Below are 19,537 nucleotides of genomic sequence, written 5' to 3'. Positions count from 1 at the left end.
TGCTATGTCTGTATAGAGCCCTTTTTTCGATACGAACACTAAATCTCGCGAAATTAAGAGAATCTCTCAGCGGCAGCCATCTTGTGACGTCATACTTGCTTCAGAATTCGAATTTTCTGCCGAATATTACAAATTACTCCACGATGAGGTAGAAATTCGCAATTTGGGCTCTATACAGACATAGATTGGACTTTTAGGAAACACAATTGGCCACTTCTAAACTGCTCATTGCAATATTGAAGCGATAGTTTGAAAAGGTTTTGACCCATGCATACGTATATGGATTTCAAACCCTGCCGGCCCCCTTAAAGGAAGGCTAGACATGCAGTGTGTACTAAACTCCTCAAAAGAGGTGGATTCCAGTCGCTCGTGTCATAAACCGCATTTGATACTTCATCGACAGGGTGATCTTACATATTTCTGTAACAGTTCCTGAACACATTATCATTCATCTGAAACTGCTTTGTACGACATTACACACGCCACATAATTTTTATTTTCTAATTTTGTCAAAGTAGTATATATAACAGAATCATACAAGTTTGTATGACTCGGCGTTGACTTGTACTACTGAATTTCGGATACCTCCTTCGGCATCATGTTCTCCTAATACAAAAGTTAAAATTTCCGAAAAATTTCGAAATTTTTCGGAATTTCAACCGTCTGGCTTGTCGTTGACTTATACTACTGAATCTTTCGTGCCACCTCCTTTGATATTATGTTCTCCTAATACAGAGTCCGATTTTCGGAATTTTAAAAATTTTTCACAATTTTCGGTTTTCTAATAGGAGAACATGGTGGCAAAAGAGCTGGCACAAAATTCTCGTGACAGGGTGCGGAAAGAAGAACACGTTAACTGTTGTAACTAAATATTCTTTATTTGACACCAAATAAATTACAATTTGAACGCGTACATATATACTGGAACAAAATAGAACTAAAATATTGCGTGGTATGTGGGCCGTTTTGGATGCAGGACGAAGGTAGTGTACAGGCGATTGTAGCTGATACCATATGTGTAGTGTTACCCGAGTATATCTCCTTATTCTGAGGATCGATCTTTTGATATGTTTCACCCGAAGAACTACTAGCAGACTCTACCCTGGCAAGCTCGCAGGAATTTAAAAAGGAAGCCGCGCAAAGAAGAGTGTGCACAACTCGTAAACTGTGGAACAAAAACAGTGTAAATAACTAGCAAGTCTTAAATTTTAACTTTACAATGTTAAAGCAAATTCTAAATGAGCAGCTATTAGCTCGATATTATTCCCTATTTGTAAGATAATAAAGTTCTTACAAATAGAGAATAATACCGATTGCCTAGGTCTCACCACGAGGAGGTTGCTGCACAAGAGACCCGAAAGGAAGCCAGAAGGAATTCAATACGCTTCCTTCTGACTCCCTTTCTTACAAGGACGATTTACAATCTTACAAACTAAATTTCGCAGATCGCTAAATGGAAAAGATCAATTTTCCACAGAAAGAAAAGATCACTTTACCATTTAGCGTATGTCGAGTAATTATTGCGGGGCAAAGGGTATCAAAAACGAATCAGGCAGAAGGCTCTGATTCTTTCAAAGAGAGAAACAAAACCGAACTAGAGCAGAAGGATCTGGATCGAGGGTGACGCGACGCGTACAATGCTTGCAGCCCAACTCCAGCCAGTATCGATACCCGACGCGTCCTCACGAAGAGCGATGGTCGAGAGAAGCGTTCAAACGATACCCTAAGCTTCCCCCACCCACCTGTCGCCAGGCAACGACTAGCGTTGAGGCGACTCGGGTGGACTTACGGCAGGGAGGATTTTACACGAGTGAACAGGTCTCTCGAACATCCCTCTCAATGGATCTACGCCGAGCACCGGTACCAACCGGTCTGGTACATACAAGCAAGGTCCGACACAGCTGAAGGCTGTGTCGGAATCAAAAATCGAGCCGAGCAAAGTCAAGTTAGGGCAAAAATTACTCGACATATATACAATACTAACGAACAAGCTTAATAACTAACGCACGAACTTAAGTCGAGCAATTATTGTGAGCAAAAAAAAAAGAACTAAGTCTAACAAGTCTTTGAATAACGACAGAGAAAATAAAAATGGAGCACAAGGCTCAGATTTACGAAAAAGAAAAATGAAAGAAGCGAACCAGAGCAGAAGGCTCTGGTTCGAGGTTGACGCTACCAACTGGTCACAGAAGAAGGCTGTGACCCAAATAACCATGCGAAATTAACGAATTGAATCTAACACAATAATTGCTCGACAACTAATAATAACTTATAAATAATGTGAAGTCTTCGTACGATGCGTTGTCTTAGTTCGATGATAAATTTCTGCAACTGTTGTACTCAATCTGAAACAGACTAATAATGATTAGACACAAAACAATGGAGGAACACCGAAGTATAAGAAGACGACGAAACAAAGACAAAACGATGACCCCGTACACTAGTACGGCCTACCTAACATGCACAAGAGTGCGAATCTAACCGGCTCACGAGAGCCAAACAAACCCCGTACACAAGTACGGCCTAACCGACAAGAAACTAAGAGTAGATGAAGTCAGAACTTCAATCTACCGAGGTGGCGCTTCGGGTCGCCCCGGGTTCGCTAAACCCGTACTCACCCACGGCCCGGCCCGTGAGTGAGTCCCTGATGGACCTCCATTCGGAGGAATACCAATTTTATGTCAAAAATATAATATAATTTCAAAATACCAATTTTATGTCAAAAATATAATATAATAAAATTTCAGAACACTAATTTTATGTCAAAAATATAATATAATTTCAAAAAAAGAAACTTGTCAAAAATTCCGAAGCAAATTCGAATTAAAAATACAGAAATAACAATTGACGGCGTTCGTTGAGTAAACACGTATTCCAAAATAGAAAATGTATATTTGTATTGTCACTTACCAGTTGCTGAAAGTTGACCAAGGTGAGCGGAGACGGCTTCCAGGAACCGCGGGCTGACCGCAAGGTGGACCAGGGTTGACCAGTGATGTCCACTGCAGCTCTGGAGGATCCCTGGTCAACTCGAAGGTAGGCGAGGGTGGGCCAGGGTAGCTCTGGAGAACCTCTGGTCAACTCCAAGGTCGGTAGCCCTTCTGGTCCCGGAGCACCTCCGCTCACTCCTGAGTGCGCACTACGACTGACTGATTGAGCGCGGACGCCGTGGTGGGGTGCGCGGTGCGCAACTCCCCCACCCCAAACTAGCTGCGCCAGATTTCGATCGCCGCGATAGTAATTATTGATAAATTTGTTATTTCTGGCTGCTTAATGTTTATAACAATTTCTTTTGGTAATGGTATCAACAAGTAATCCCTTGACCATCTTGCCATCTAATTTTTTAGTAAAAATACCTAATAGAACTCGAGATACAGAGTAACTTTTGAACCATGAATATTCGCACGTATTAATTTATCGAATACATTTCACTGATAAATTTATTATTTATGGCTATTTAATGTTTATAACAATTCCTTTTGCCAATTATGTCGATAAGCACTCCCTTGACCATCTTGCCATTTAATTATTTAGTAAAAATAAATTATAGAACTCGAAATACAGAGTAACTTTTAATTCACGAATATTCACACACAGTAATTTATCGTATACAATTCACTGTAAAATATATTAATCCTGGCTGTTTAATGTTTATGACAATTCCTTCAGCCAATGATGTCGACAAGCACTCCCTTGACCATCTTGCCATCTAACTTTTTAGTAAAAATAACTAATAGAATTCGAGATACAGAATAACTTTTAAACCTTGAACATTCGCACGCATTAATTTGTCGTATACAATTCACTGTAAAATTTATTATTTCTGGGTGTTTAATGTTTATAACAATTTCTTTCGGCAATGATGTCGACAAGCACTCCCTTGACCATCATGCCAAATAATTATTTAGTAAAAATAAATTATAGAAACCGAGATACAGAATATTTTTTAAGCCATGAATATTCGCACGCATTAATTTATCGTACAGGTAACTCCGGTAACGCAAAAACCATTTCGGACGACCACAGTTCTTATGTGGATTACCAAACAAAAAGTTTATGACATCCATATAAGAACTGCCTCGGCGCGACCGTGTCCAGGCGTTGACAATAGCTCAGCCGGTCGAGCTCGAGGCCGGCCTAGGGTGAACGAACGAAGACGTAAACCTTTTGTTTACGTCTGTTGTCATACTTGTCGCGTGGGCCATCGTTTCCCAAATTCCAAAATATCCAATCCGCTGCCCGTCGTCCTTGGCTCGCTTGATTTACCGCCTTATCATCTCGCCGTTTGTATAAACCTTACCTCCTGTTATAATATAAATGTTTATAACAATTCCTTTCGCCAATGATGTCGACGAGCACTCCCTTGACCATCTTGTCATCTAATTTTTTAGTAAAGATAGATGATAGAACTCAAGGTACAGAATAACTTTTGAACTTATTGTCTCTGCTTGTTTAACGATTATAAGAATTCCTCTTACCAATGATGCTGTCGAATACCCTCTTGGCTATCTTACCACCTAATCTTTTTAGTAAAAATGGCTAATAGTACTCGAGATACAGAGTAACTTTTAAAGCATGTCTTGAGCATGTCTTAAAGCATGTCAAAGTAACTTTTATGCATGATTATTCGAAGTATACAAGATACTCGATCCTCATTAAGATTGCTAATTATGATTACTCGGTATTTCATATCGTGCGACAGGAATCAGCATAAGATGAGATGACTGAACTGGCCTATTCCTACATCTCGTCTGTGATATTAGTTCCACAATATTAGTTCCGACCGATACGGTAGGATGTGACACAAAAATGGTAATGTGTGGTAGGATGTGTGCACAATATGAAATACCGACTCTACCCAACTAGAATAACCACCTAGTGAACTAGATCACCGACACAGAACATAACTCATGAATCGGGAATATTAGTGAGAATCGAGTATCCTGTATACTTTCAATAATCATGCATAAAAGTTACTTTGACATGCTCAAGACATGCTTTAAAAGTTACTCTGTATCCAGAATACTATTAACCAATTTTACTAAAAAAATTAGTTGGTAAGATAGCCAAGGGGGTATTCGACAGTATCATTGGCAAGAGGAATTCTTATAATTATATCCTCTCTGCTTATAGTTTATTCAAAAGTGGTTTGAAAAAACCGTCTGCGCGCCAAATGCCTATTAAAGTGTATTCGTTCTAACTCTCTGACGATTCTTCGGCCGATTCTTCTTCCGTTGCTATCGCACGCATTGTCGCTATTGGCCGAAGAATCATCTTAGAGTTAGAAGGAATACACTTTACTAGCCATGCAGCGCGCGCACGGTAAGTTGTTCAAAGAGAAGCATGAAGAGTACTCATCTATAGTTTGCCTCTTTCATAACCCTGCGCACTCACGTTACTTAACCTCGTATCATAGAGCATCAAAGCGAGTGCAACTTACGTGCCTCCAAGTGTAAGTTACGTTAAAAAATTGAAAAACATGGTATTCTACAAAGCTAACGAGCAAATTACAAAACAGGTACTGGCAGATTGGATAACGAGAAAGGTTATGTAATCATTAGACGACGTCTGCGTACTTCTGTTGGCCTACATTTTGATTGAATAAACGTTGTCCAATATGGGTATTTTCAGCCATATTTATCGGGCCACCGTCACTGCCCAGCTTGTAACGATATTTTACATACGTAAGCAATTGTTGAACTATTATTGCAATTATTGGAAGATTTCTGATATTTTTGGTGATTCGTTTGCTGTATTAATCGTCGTCGTTTTTCAGTGATGTCGGGGGAGAATGATATCACAAAAGATCCATTCGAAAAAATAGGACAGTTCAAAGATTGGGTATTGGACAAAAAGCCGATTGAGCCACCATCGCGCAGTGGCCATCACTAATAATAGCGTAACACTACATTAACCCTTTTAGTGCCAATTGAAATGTATATCGTTGTTTGCCACTAAAATGGTTGAGCTTTATTTAGGCTACATCTCATAGTTGGTAATATATAATTTATATCAATAAATCATTATCAATATTACAAATTTTTGTTCCTGTGAAACTTAAATATTGAAATGCAAAATTTTATTGGAGAATAAACTTGTAATGTAGTATGAATGAGTCCTTTCTAAACATGTCTCTCCCAATGAAAAAAATAATCTTGGTCATCTACAAATAACTACATTATCGTAGCACATCATTGTTAATTCAAATCTGTTTAAAATCTTTTGATAAAACAGTACATAGAGAATCTTAGAAAGGTTCTCATCATTCATGTCTGTAGCTTGCATCCCTATACTCCTGTCCAATTACTGCATGAATGTCAAACCCCAAAACGAATGGCACATATCAAAGTATAATTTAAACACCACCAATTGAAACAAATGTTATTCAAGGAAAGGAACAATTGAAAATACAATATAGAAGAAAACTGTATTCCCAGTGGTATACAATATATATAGTTGCTAATTTATTGTATAAATACGCTCATTAGTTTGCATTTGCATATTTTATATTGATCTAAAGCGATGGCTGTGAATCAAAGATGTTTGTGAGTGGTACACCTAAAATCAGTATGCATTCTTTAGTGTAGCTCGTGTTTCATCTCTTAATGTCCATGGTTGTTTACATCTGTAAGCAATCATTGGAACAATTCTGGTTTTGTTGATGGTTCGTTTCATAATTAATCATCATTATTTCTCAGCTTCCTTTTTCGAACATGAAATGTTAGTTCAAGATCTGTTTAGTGGATATAATAATTAGGAAACTCTTTCAACCAGTTCAGACTATGACGAAGAAGTATGCACGATAGACGAAACGCGTCACGTGACCGGGCTGCGAACAGCGCGGTAGAACGCGAAATTAGAGTGGGGGAACAAGTCTTGATTTGGCGACACTACCCATAATCCATCCGATGTGCCCGGAATCCCTGGTGGTCCCTGGTTGTCCCTGGCCCGAAATTTATCATTTCTGGCTATTTTGTTATTGGCTATTTTTATTTGACTATTATTTCTGGTTATAACAATTCCATTTGCCATCTAATCTTTTAGTAAAAATAGCTAATAGAACTCGAGATGCAATATAACTTTCAACACGAGAATATTACCAAGCATAATTATATCGATTAAATGCAATTAATAAATTTATTATATCTACTTGTTTAATGATTATAACAATTTCTTTTGCCAACGATGTTGTCGAGCACCCGCTTGGCTATCTTATCATCTAATTTTATAGTAAAAGTGGGTAACAATACCCGTGGTACAGAGTAACTTTTAACGCATGATCATTTCACAGAGTTTTAGAGAAAACTAGTACAGTTTGCACTTCCAAAACGTTATGACTAGTAAACATACTCGGTCTTATTACTGTATCAAAGGTCTCAGAACAAAATATCAAATACATCTTTTTATTGGCATTTTGGTGCAAAATAAATAAATTTGAAATAAAATACATCTAAAATAGTTTCTCCAACTAAAATAAATATAAAATCATATGCTTCTTAAGAGTTTTTTGGGACTCCGTCTTAATAACTACAGGAATAATAACACTGTCCAACAAAATAAAACTTATTTCGTGCAATACCTGTTGGGTAATTCTTATAGACTTTGTCATTCTAAAACTAAATCCGAAAGCAGAATTGCTCTATCACGCGACGTCTTCGAAAAATATTTGTTTTTGTAAACATGCACGATTTTGATAAAAAATGACGAAAAAAGATAAGATGGAAAAACGTTACCAAGGAAAAGACTTATGTGTGATGCTTGCTGATTACTGTTGGGCACTTATTATTGAAAATCGGGATACCATGTACAAGCGTCAAGCAAGGCGGAAACATTTTTTTTGTTTCCACCAGAAATAAGTTAGTTTTTGTATTTAATTTTCTTTATTAAGTATTTCCACAGTGAAATGTGAATATAACTCGTATTTTTATAATTTTATGTAATGATTGGCACCCAAAAAGACAAAAAAAAAAAATGTATGTAATTAAGCATAGTAAGCAAAGACATATTTTGAGTGGTACCAACGTCGAGTACGCATAGCGACGGCCCTGGCGAATCGAGAAAAGGCTGCAATGGCCGTCTGGCGCGAAACGCTCGATCGCGCACAAGCTAACAATGAATATTTTCTTAACTTGCTCTTATACTAATGGAACCAAATACTTTGCGTGAATGGTTTCTTTACCAGAAATATCTGTAGAATGCATTCCTGTATAGTAAATTCCTCCTAGATAAAGGATTTTTCACGTAAATACAAAAATAGAGCGTATAAAGTATCCGCGCCGGCTCCTTTTCAAACTTTAACAACCATTTACAACTGTTAGGAAGTACATAAAAATATAATTAGCTATATGCATATGTAGAGGAGAGTCCCCTCTATCTTTTGACTCAAACCTGAACTTTCTCGCATGTTTAGCTTTTGCGTAACACGTCATTTTTTTAAAATCAAAATCAGGCACTTTTACAAAAACCAATACTTTTCGAAAACGTTGCGTGACAGAGCAATTCTGCTTTCGGATTTGGTTTTAGAATGACAAAGTCTATAAGAATCACACAACAGGTATTGCAAAATAAATTTGGTGTTGGACAGTGTAATTTATCAACCCTAATTTGTCCAAATCTCTTGATAAAGCAGTGCACAAATAACCTCGGGGAACAAGGAGCATGCGCATCCGAAGCTTGCATCCCCCGTGAGGGACCCTGCCCAGTCACCCCCTCAACATCGAACTCCAAAACGCATCGGAGCCACGCATTTCAAGAACTGCAATCTACTCGACCAATTGCACCGAGTGTTGTTCGACAAAATCGACAAGCGAAAAGACAAAACGGAAGAAGAAATTGGTGTGTGTGCTTCGCGTAGGGTGATGTCTGGAAAGAGTTGCTAATTTATTTCGTGAGAATGGGGCAGGGTGTGTGCCGGCGGATCGGATGGCAAGTAAGGAAATGCGCTTATTGGCCAACGTCTGCGTACTCATATTGATCCACGGCGGTGGCCGTGGAGTAAGGGTGTTTGCGGGTGGGACACCTAAAACCTGCCCAAAATGCATTTTTGTTCGCGGCTCGCGCGTCTTCTCCTGATATCCGCGGCTTTTTGCATCGGTAAGCGATCGCCGAACGATTGTCGCAATCGGTGGAACGTTTCGGGCGTTGTTCGCGATTTGTTTCATCTATTAATCGTCAATCGTTTCTCAGGTCTGTGCTCCGAAGATGAGGAGAGGTTGGTCCGAGATCTGTTCAGAGGATACAACAAACTTATCAGGCCAGTTCAGAATATGACGGAGAAGGTGCACGTGAACTTTGGCCTGGCTTTCGTGCAGCTGATCAACGTGGTGAGATTTCATTATGATTATCTGCCTCCACCTTCCAAAGATTTTCTCGCCGAAAATAATTCTATTTCTCGACCGTTCTGTGTTTGATTCAGTACTATTTTTTAGCATTGCCTCTCGTCGAATTAAATTCTGAACTCTTCCGAATTGTTTAAATTATTCGTTATGTTGTCTCACCACTCTTCCAAGGCGTGCATGGGCGCGTCAGCTCGCTCATGCATATTCGCAATAATAATAGATGCAAAAATTGTTGCGTTGTTTTGTGCTGCATTTCGTTTGCTCCGTTTCTGTGTCACAGTACTCTGTCGTGAATTTTGCATAACTAAAATATTTTGCATAACGAAATATGTACTATATACGAACGTTTTCGTACTTATACGGAAATAGGAAAGCATTTATGAGTGGATGTCTGGCTATTCTAATTTTAATAATGCAATCGAAACATCTGCTTATCATTTGTAATATGATGGAACTGTAGATAAGCTATATTTTCTAATATATTATTATTAGTCGAAATTATTTGTAAAAAAAAGTTATAGTCTATTTCACAAGAAAATTTTAGCTGAAAGATACAGTTTATTAAAAATCAACACTTTTTTTTATTTTTTGAAGCATCACACATCCATCTTTAATACATAGCAACGTTAATTAATTTCTAGAATGAAAAAAATCAAATTATGAAGTCGAACGTGTGGCTGAGATTCGTCTGGACGGATTATCAATTGCGATGGCAGGAAGCTGACTATGGCGGTATCGGAGTACTCAGGTTGCCGCCCGACAAAGTATGGAAACCCGATATTGTGTTATTTAACAAGTACGTACTTCAAAATCTTCCAATTAACAATTACTGTAATTATTTATAAATTATGCGTTTATCAAGAAGCGTTTGCGACAAGAATCAGTCGATCAAATGCAAAACAAAAAAAAAAGACAAATCCTAAAAATCTTTTTGAAGAATTTAAAAATGTTATTTGTTTTCTGGCTTGTTTGTGGCTATATTTCGGTTGTTGTATCGTGCAACCAACGCAGACAATTTTTACTCTGAACAAGACTGATGCATTAAAATTGCATTAGTCAACAGAATACAACTGCGTCCGAATACACCTTCCTCTGTTCAACTTGGTCACATGTAAATTTTATTGACTCCGCTCTGAAAAAGTTTGAACTGGAAGCCTCGCCCAAATAATTGAATGCGTTGACCTATTTTCAGCGCGGACGGCAACTACGAAGTGCGCTACAAAAGCAACGTTCTAATTTATCCGACTGGCGACGTTCTCTGGGTGCCTCCAGCGATTTACCAGAGCTCGTGCACTATCGACGTCACGTATTTCCCGTTCGATCAGCAGACCTGCATCATGAAATTCGGATCTTGGACTTTCAACGGCGACCAAGTCTCACTGGCCCTCTACAACAACAAGGATTTCGTGGACCTGTCTGATTACTGGAAAAGTGGCACTTGGGACATCATTAGCGTGCCGGCGTACTTGAACACCTACGTGGGCGAATTTCCAACAGAGACGGACATCACCTTCTACATTATCATCAGACGCAAGACTTTATTCTACACGGTGAACTTGATCCTTCCGACTGTTCTGATCTCTTTCCTCTGCGTGCTGGTCTTCTATCTTCCCGCGGAAGCTGGCGAGAAAGTCACGCTGGGAATCAGTATTCTGCTATCGTTGGTCGTGTTTTTGTTGCTGGTCAGCAAAATCCTACCACCGACGTCGCTCGTGCTACCATTGATCGCCAAGTATCTCCTATTCACCTTCATCATGAACACCGTCAGTATTCTGGTGACCGTTATTATCATCAACTGGAACTTCCGTGGACCCCGGACACACAGAATGCCGCAGTTGATCAGAAAGATCTTCCTTAAGTACCTGCCGACCATGCTGCTGATGAGAAGACCGAAGAAGACCAGGCTCAGGTGGATGATGGAGATACCGAACGTGACATTGCCAACTTCTACATATTCAGGAAGCCCGACAGAGTTACCGAAACATCTGCCAGGCTCGTTGGCCAAGTCGAAGATGGAAGTCATGGAGTTGTCCAATCTTCATCATCCGAACTGTAAGATTAACAGAAAGGTTCTGCATACTACCAGCGGTTCGAGCGCTGCTGGAGGAGAGGGTTTGGCTGACAGAAGGGGATCCGAAAGCTCGGATTCGGTGCTACTCAGCCCAGAAGCTAGCAAAGCTACCGAGGCTGTCGAATTTATTGCTGAACACTTGAGAAATGAGGATTTGTATATACAGGTAAGGCGTCGTTTGTGAGGCGGGAGAGGGATAAGTAGAGAGCGTCGATGCATTTAAAAATCGTACAGAGTCTGTAAATGTTTAAACCAAATTTATTTGTACATATCTTTAAGGAAACACAAGTCATTACATTTTCCACTGGATATAACACTCTATACATTTTGAGAACAGTTAGAGTAATTTTCTTCTAATATTTAACACGAGCTCTTTGAAAACCTTGTGTAATTACTTCAATCGAAAATTGTTTCTGGTAATCACTTTTCATTCTTGTTTAAATTACTCTTTTGAGAAACTTATGCCAATATATTTGTGACATTTGCTCAATTGATAGCTCAGTGTAGCCACGATTACCTGATTCATTGTAGAAATCAGTAATGTTTCACTATGTTCGGATAATCGAAGTTCTACCATATGCGTGACATTTCGTTTTAAGAATTACAACGTTACTGTATCTTGTAAACTGGGTGTGGTAAACATTGTTCAGCTATAATTTGCTTACTGTTTGCAGACAAGAGAGGATTGGAAGTACGTAGCGATGGTAATTGACCGACTACAGTTGTACATCTTCTTCATCGTAACAACCGCGGGAACCATCGGGATCCTGATGGACGCGCCGCATATATTCGAGTACGTGGACCAGGATCATATTATAGAGATCTATCGTGGAAAATAATTTCCACGGAACTTAGCAAATTATAAATTGCGTGCCACCCTCGCAATCATTTTTTCTGAAACATCATCACGATCTGAATCCGGTCGAATTACCTTTTCTTACAGTTGTACACAAACTGATTTACGATTCAGTCGAGAACTCGGTTCAGTTGACATCGAACTGTCCGATGAAATATTCCAGATATTCTTTCACAATTTCTCCCAATGATTGCGAAATTTATGAGGCCATTTATGATGATCGTGAAACGCGGCTTCGATCAAACATCGATTATACTTCGTTCCTTACGATTACGATTACCGTCTTCTTCTTCCGTCTAACACACGTATAACTTCTTTTGCGAGTCGATAACGTCATGAAAGTTGTCAAAAAAAGCGCTCAGCATTCAACGTCGATCATTTGTAAACAATCGATCGTTTCTTCGTTTTATACTCGTGAACGACTATCGACGTTAAAGGATCGCAACTTATGAATTCGTCGAGAAAAACAAAGCTCAATGGCACTCGTTGCATAGTGACGTACCACTTAAATTAAATTAAACTAAGCGTTAGAGTACTGCTAATAATATCGAATCCATTTGAATTCCGTTTCGTTGCGTGACGATCCAAGTTTTCCACAAAATTCATGATTTTTGGAACGTGAACGATTTTCGTAATCCGATTATTTCTACAAAGTAACAAAGACGTTTTACTTGATCGTCGATCGTCAAAGAAGTATGGTAGTCTTTGGCCGACGATGTCTTATATTGTCAGAATTAATCATGGGGCTGCTCACCACGATTAATTGTCTTCCTTCGGAACCTTTTGTCGTAAGCATGCTGACACGGATTGCGGATTAAATCCAATGAAAAAGACAGAAAAAAAAGAAAAAAAATGAATCACTTAGGAAGTCACCGTTAAAATCAATGTCCATTGATCGCCTGTTCTAGATGAGTAACTTGGGTAATATCGGGAACCGGATAAACATAGTGACGTAGATATCAAATAATTTTGATATTAATCGTGCGAACTACCGTCGCCATTATTATAATCCAACATGGGACAGGTTTATGATCCTGTAGTAACGTCGGGGAGCCGTGATGAAATCCATTCGCCGACTGGCCAATGCTTTCCGATTTTTCTACTGTTTTGCTATTTCGTCGGGATTGGTTTCGCGAACATTGGAAGCTTCGTTATAACCTGACAGTTTCGTTTAGACAATAACGAAATAATTTTAAGGCAATTTCACTTCGAAGCATTTCACAACAGGCATGACGACATAAGTAAGAACTAAGAAAGAAACAATGTCGCACTCTCTTTCCAGTAAATTATTTCAATCTATTATCCCTCGTTCATGCTTTATTTTTCCTATTTCATACTTTAAATACTTTACAACTTTTTACGGTGAGTTCTCGATATATGTCAACAACACAGGTCAGCGTCGTATATCGTCCAGGAGACATACCTGAGGCCTCTCGAGCTTCGTGGCCCCTTATGGGATATACCCCGCGGTAGTAGGGATAATTCCGCGACGGTTATCATTCAGGCCTTGCCGACGTATATAGAGAAATCACTGTATTTGTCTACGATTGTGCCATTGTTTGAAATATTCGATTGAAATACCATGTTACGAGTAAAACACAAATGGATTAATATTACTAGAGAATCTTTTCTCCAATTACTTTGGAGGAGTGTATGAGGGTTGAAAATGAAAATATGGTTACGTCGTTTACAAGTTTCATTATTGGACGGCGGATTTTATGCATTTAAGAGAAAAACGAATAACGTGTAAGGACATTGGAAGAATCTAAAAGTATTGTTCTATTAATTTCGACTTATTAAAAGTATTGAAAGAAAAAATGCATGTTCATGCATCTTCTACTCCTTACAATCAACTCGGAAAAATGTTATTCTGCATAAAGATCCGCAGTCTATTATTATATCGTTTTCAGGAGTGCAATGTTTCAAATTATTAGATAAATTTTATTTTACATGCACTGAATTATATTTTAACTTTCGATCAGACGCAATTGTTCGAACAAATGCGTAGCTATAAATTAAACATCTTTTTATTCGTTTCATAAATTTTCATTTTGATATAAAAATACACATAAATTACATTGCTTGAATGTTTGCTCTTTTTGAAAATTCTCTTTTCCAATTGCGCCTGACCGAGCGTTACAATAAGATAATCCTTGACTCTAAGTTTATCAAATAACATCGATTTTAAGATCCTTCTGTCCCAAAAGTTTGTTAGTGTTTCATTTTTTCTGTTTTTTTTTTCTTTCTAAAAATTAGTGTCGCTTCTTTACGCTTTCCCATTTTATCCGACGGAGAGAAATTGTAACGAAAATTTCGTGGAAGATTCGCTGATACGAAAACGCACATTAGAAGTACAATTGTCACGGCCCTGCGTTCTTAATCGTTACAAATGAAATGATAAAAGGTAAAGATAAAGGTAAAGAAAAAAAAAACAAATGTATCGTATATCAATATACGGAAAATATCATATTCACACATACATGCATAACCGCGCATTGTTAAACGGTCATGTTTTCTCTAATAGAACGTTTGCTCCACTTGCAAAGAATGTTTATGGTTGCTCGTTAAAGATCGTTGATTTTTTCGTACCGATTGCCTACAGTTGTGCCTCGTGAGTCATTCCCGTTGTTACGAGTGATGTTATATTGTATATACTACGAAACGAAACAGGAAAAAAAGGGAACGGAGAAAAGAATTTCATTTCGCTGTCACGGGAATCTCCACCGTCGGTCGAGAGAGAACGTGGCAAATTTTCCAAAAAAGAAAGAAAAACAACAAAAAGAACCGCCGAGGTATTCATTTCCGTACACGTACTCGAAGGAATCATTCCGAAAACAAACAAACAAAAAAAAAAAAGAGAAACGTAATTGCATGTCGTTTTGATAATTTTATACTCGAGAAACATATATAAATTGTAAAACCCGAGAATCCCGACCGAGTCCGTACGACGAACCACGGACAATTCACGAACGTTCAATTGTAATGTCGTCGACGCGAACGGAAATTCTGGCACGAGGATTAAAGGGAAAGCTTGAAACTATCGGATTCGATATCAATAGTTTTTCATGAGACTCATCGAAACCTTTTGCGATTCGTTGTCCTGTGTCGCGAAAACGACGTGCATATAATTATCGTACACGAGAAAGAGAGAGAGAGAGAGAGAGAGAGAGAGAGAGAAAGAGAAAGAGAGAAAAAGAGAGAAAGAGAACAAGCATAGCTCGGATCAGAGCGACGAATTACACTCCTTGATAGAGCGACACGTGTCTTCCTGGAACAAGATACAATAACTAGAATTTAGTCCCCCAAGAGTGGAGTAACTTAGGCGATGCTTATTCATTTCTATACATTTTACTTCTATATATTTTATAGCGTTGTTCACTCGAGAATGCGAACGAATGATTGTGTATGATAATCACGACGACACGATTTTACGCGCATCTTACAGCTCAAGCGCGATTGAAAGTGTCAGTCGTTATGCCGCGCGAATGAAAATCATCTGAACGATCACGCAGAACCATATTCTTTAATATAGAGTGCACGAAGTTCTATGGATAGACTGCAGATCCTTATGCAAAATTAACATTTTTCTGCATCGGTTGCAAGTAGAGGGAGCAGAACAGTTTCTCTCGTACTTTATAATTTTGTTCATAATAATGAATTGCTTTAATTTTACGATTTTGCATTTTAGTGACAAACGCATGAAATCCGCAGTCTAACTATGCAATTTTTTACCTCGTTTTTTGTTGAGATTTTAAAGAATGATTACAAAATTCCGAAGTTTGTATGAAAATGAGTAATTAGATTCGTACAGAGTATTTGTTCCAGTCAACAAGATCAGTTCTCATTTAACCCTCCGTACGCTATGTCGGAGTCATTGGTGCCCCTTCGCGGTGAGGATAAGCTCGAGCGACCGATGTACAATTTTATTCCGATATAAGACGACGCTGTTTGTTTCGAAATAAGAAAATCGTTGTCTCCCCACTTCTATTTCTTCATACGAAATACGACGAAAGCCGGTCCGGAGCCATCGCCTTATATCGAAGGAAAAGTGTAATGAAATATCGGCGTGGGTCAGAAATGACTCCGGCATAGGCCTAGAACTCCAGGAGTCCTAGGGTTATGCAAATTCTGGAAACAATATTGAAAAATAATGAAAAATTCTTCTACAGGGTGATCAATTACAGGTGAGAGAAAATTACTCCACCTGTAGTCGAACACCCTGTATAGAAATTCAATGATTTCCAACAATGGTTTAGATATTCCTTAACAGTTGTCGTGCGAGCATTTCCACCAGGAAAATAACGGAGGCTAATTGTTCAGTATAAATTTCACAACAGGAAAGTTCTCCAGTCACTGACATCTTCAATTAACCCTAGAATACTAATGTATTTTTACGTTGACTACGTATTTTAAACTTCTCCTTGGCATCGATGTCAAATATAATAACGGTTAATTAGATTTTAAAAAGTGTAATAACTATTATGGATATATACATTTATAATTGTTACAACTAACGATAATAAATGCGGCCATAAAAAATATTAGAATTCTGGGGTTAATGTTATTTTATATTCGCGTGAAAAGAAAAAATAAGCATGAGATTTAGAGGTATATTTAAGCGGTTGTTCGATCGATTATTGTTAGACGAAATATGTTTCTCACTTGAAAATTATTATTTCGAATCGATGAGAATTTTAACGAGTTCTTCTTTGCAAACCGGAGTAATGTTTACCCGTAGAATGATTTGTGTAAAAATTTTCTTATTGATTTTCACATGCAATTGCCGAAACGTTGTTCCATTTTACAGCGGTAATGGTAATTGCTCGGGATGAACGTTGGAACTAAAACAAATCGAATTATTCTAGTAGCGTTGCAACAATCAGCGTGGAACGTGTTGAAGTTCATCGCACAAAAGTGCATCGTCGACAAAGCGTGAACAGCACTAGCCCGTGAACAATTTTTGCTCGTTTCTTCTGTTCGAAATAAACAAATTCCGTGAATTCTGCACCGTTGAAATCGAACATCAACATTTATGAGCGACTGTCATCGCTCGCTAAGTACGTCAGCAGGTTCGTGCAATTTCATTGAATTGTTTCTTTTTTTTTCTTTTATTAACAACGGAGAACAATATTTCTGAAATTTTATTAAAGAATGTTATAATAAACATAAATATAAATTGTTAGAATAGTAAGAAGTGTGTTGAAATAGTTTTATGTAGACAATAAATTGTGCTGAATTATATATTCAAGGTGCCAGAAAAGTAATTCGTTTGTTCATTCATTTTGTACGTGTGTGTGCGTCGAACGTTTCTTTCGTTATCGGTTTACTCTTCACCTAGCATGGAGATCGTTTTCCGTAGGCGAGAAAATTCATTAATTTTCGGAAATTCTTTCGAACAAAATGGCTGAATGCGTTACGCGCTTGATATGAAATCTTTCGTCTCCAATGGTACTTCCAACGAACATTTTCAGATATGTAAGCCACCCTCTTTTCTGAATCATAGTTAAACCTCTTGTCTACTAGAGAAAAAGATGATCGTGTCAGCGAATGTACATTAATTTATCTTTACGTTGTGTATGTATAAAAAAGAAAAAAAAATATATACGAGGGAAAGAAATATTGTTGAGCCGGAAATTTGTACTCTACTATATGCATGAGAAACGCCGCGAATATATTCATGCAAGATATCGATTTTTCATTGGTAGGCATAATTTTAAGATAGATCGGTAGGTAGTTCTTTTTGCAACGGAAATAAAGATTATTAAATGAAGTAAGTACTCACCTTGATTTCGCAATTCGAACCTTTCCCATGATCCATCTTCAAGCGTGTAGACAATCCACAAATAAAAGAAAATCGTCTGCTCCACGTCATAACGATCATTATTTATGAGCGTATCAATACTTATACACATTTCACTTTAACTTACTTTTTATATTGAACATGTTTGTAGACGTTCCAGTGTGTGTTACGTTTAAAATGCTACATATAATTATTGCTAAAAGACTAAATGTTTGTATTTGTTCTTAACGAGCAGACTGCAGATTTTTATGCAAAATGTAAGTGGAAATAATACAATGTTCGTAAATCTTTGAAATGCCTTTGTCAATTTAGTCACAAACGCATCCGATCCGCAGTCTTCTGATTAGACATAAAATATTTAATTTTTAAATGCTGTTCAGAGAGAACATCAATGTTTAATGTTCAATGTTTAATGTTAAATGTGATACTTTGCTATTTTAAAAGAAAAACAATCGTATCGTATATTGACTATATGAATCAACGCAAATCGTTTCAATTGCTAAAGATAAGAGATTGGCATAAGCAAAGAATCAAAGTTGTGTGGTTGGTAACACAAGCTCGCAAAATGATAGTCTTACCAAACATGAGCATGATCGGTAATGAAAGTGAAGAGAAAGGAGGAAATGGAAGACGTTTATTTTCATTTCATTTATTTCAACAATTTCATAATAACGTAATAATGTTAATAATATTACAATGCGGCGATTATGTGCTCACCAGTTAACAGGGATTTTCATATCGATCAACGTTTCTGCCTCGAAAAAGAGCCCAGCGTAGAAATATAACAAATTTATTATTATTCTTACTCTTAATATTATTATATATATATTTATATATCATTATTATTAGTATTATTATTATTATTATTATAATTATTATTATTACCTTATTTAACATTCTTCAATATGAATTTACTAATATCAGGCCAGGCTGTTGTCGAGGCATAATTAAAAATCAAGTGAGATCGAGGGTGAGTCAGTTCAATTGCATCGTCCCACCAGGGTCTACGGAAAAGGGAGTATCTTTTTCAATATTTTATTTTTTTCCTTCAGTTTTTGTTATTTTTCTCTATAATTTGCAAGGTTACGCAAATATTTTATTTCTCTTTTCTCTCTCTCTCTCTCTCGCACACTTTCTTGCTCTCACTCGTCACACTTTCATTCTCCCTTTCTCTCACGCCCTCGCTCTCCCTATCTTTTTCTCTTTCTCTCTCTCTCTCTTTCTCTCTCTCTCTCATGCTATCACTCGGAATTTTTCAGTATACTCTTCAGTTACCGCACGGGATTATTTAGTTTGTTAACGACTTCGACGTCTGGTGTAACGGTGGACAACAAGAGACAGTTGTTCGTTAAAATATAGCGGGGAAGAAAATGCATTAGGTAGAGAAGAAAGAGATTCGTGCAAATTTGTTATTTCCGATCGGTCTCATTGTCGCAAAATCTCCTCGTGCTCGTGATCCGAGTACCTTTCCG

At 37.8% G+C, this 19,537-nt stretch overlaps 1 protein-coding gene and 1 long non-coding RNA gene across 2 annotated transcripts; both read left to right on the top strand.

Moving 5' to 3' along the window:
- The first annotated feature begins 5,313 nt into the window (after positions 1-5,313).
- On the top strand, positions 5,314-6,112 carry LOC143357869 (uncharacterized). Its single transcript, XR_013082895.1, has 3 exons — positions 5,314-5,452; positions 5,519-5,684; positions 5,777-6,112. It is a non-coding gene; the product is annotated as an uncharacterized LOC143357869 (long non-coding RNA).
- A 2,100-nt stretch (positions 6,113-8,212) lies between these two features.
- Nachrbeta1 (nicotinic acetylcholine receptor beta1) lies at positions 8,213-18,268 on the top strand. The gene is made up of 5 exons (XM_076788659.1): positions 8,213-9,093; positions 9,187-9,323; positions 9,980-10,134; positions 10,531-11,575; positions 12,084-18,268. The coding sequence occupies exons 1-5, from the start codon at positions 9,036-9,038 to the stop codon at positions 12,246-12,248; spliced, it is 1,560 nt and encodes a 519-aa protein (XP_076644774.1). The 5' UTR covers positions 8,213-9,035; the 3' UTR covers positions 12,249-18,268.
- The last annotated feature ends 1,269 nt before the right edge of the window (positions 18,269-19,537 follow it).

Source organism: Halictus rubicundus, chromosome 1 (assembly GCF_050948215.1).
Source record: "Halictus rubicundus isolate RS-2024b chromosome 1, iyHalRubi1_principal, whole genome shotgun sequence".
Lineage (NCBI taxonomy): Eukaryota > Metazoa > Arthropoda > Insecta > Hymenoptera > Halictidae > Halictus > Halictus rubicundus.
This window is presented reverse-complemented; position numbering and strand designations above follow the sequence as displayed.

Bases quoted from the DNA above. Each gene is read 5' to 3' on its own strand.
- Nachrbeta1 (XM_076788659.1), top strand. From the start codon at position 9,036: ATGCATTTTTGTTCGCGGCTCGCGCGTCTTCTCCTGATATCCGCGGCT. The intron at 9,324-9,979 runs GTGAGATTTCAT...ATTAATTTCTAG, and splicing joins TCGTGCAGCTGATCAACGTG to AATGAAAAAAATCAAATTAT. The intron at 10,135-10,530 runs GTACGTACTTCA...ACCTATTTTCAG, and splicing joins GATATTGTGTTATTTAACAA to CGCGGACGGCAACTACGAAG.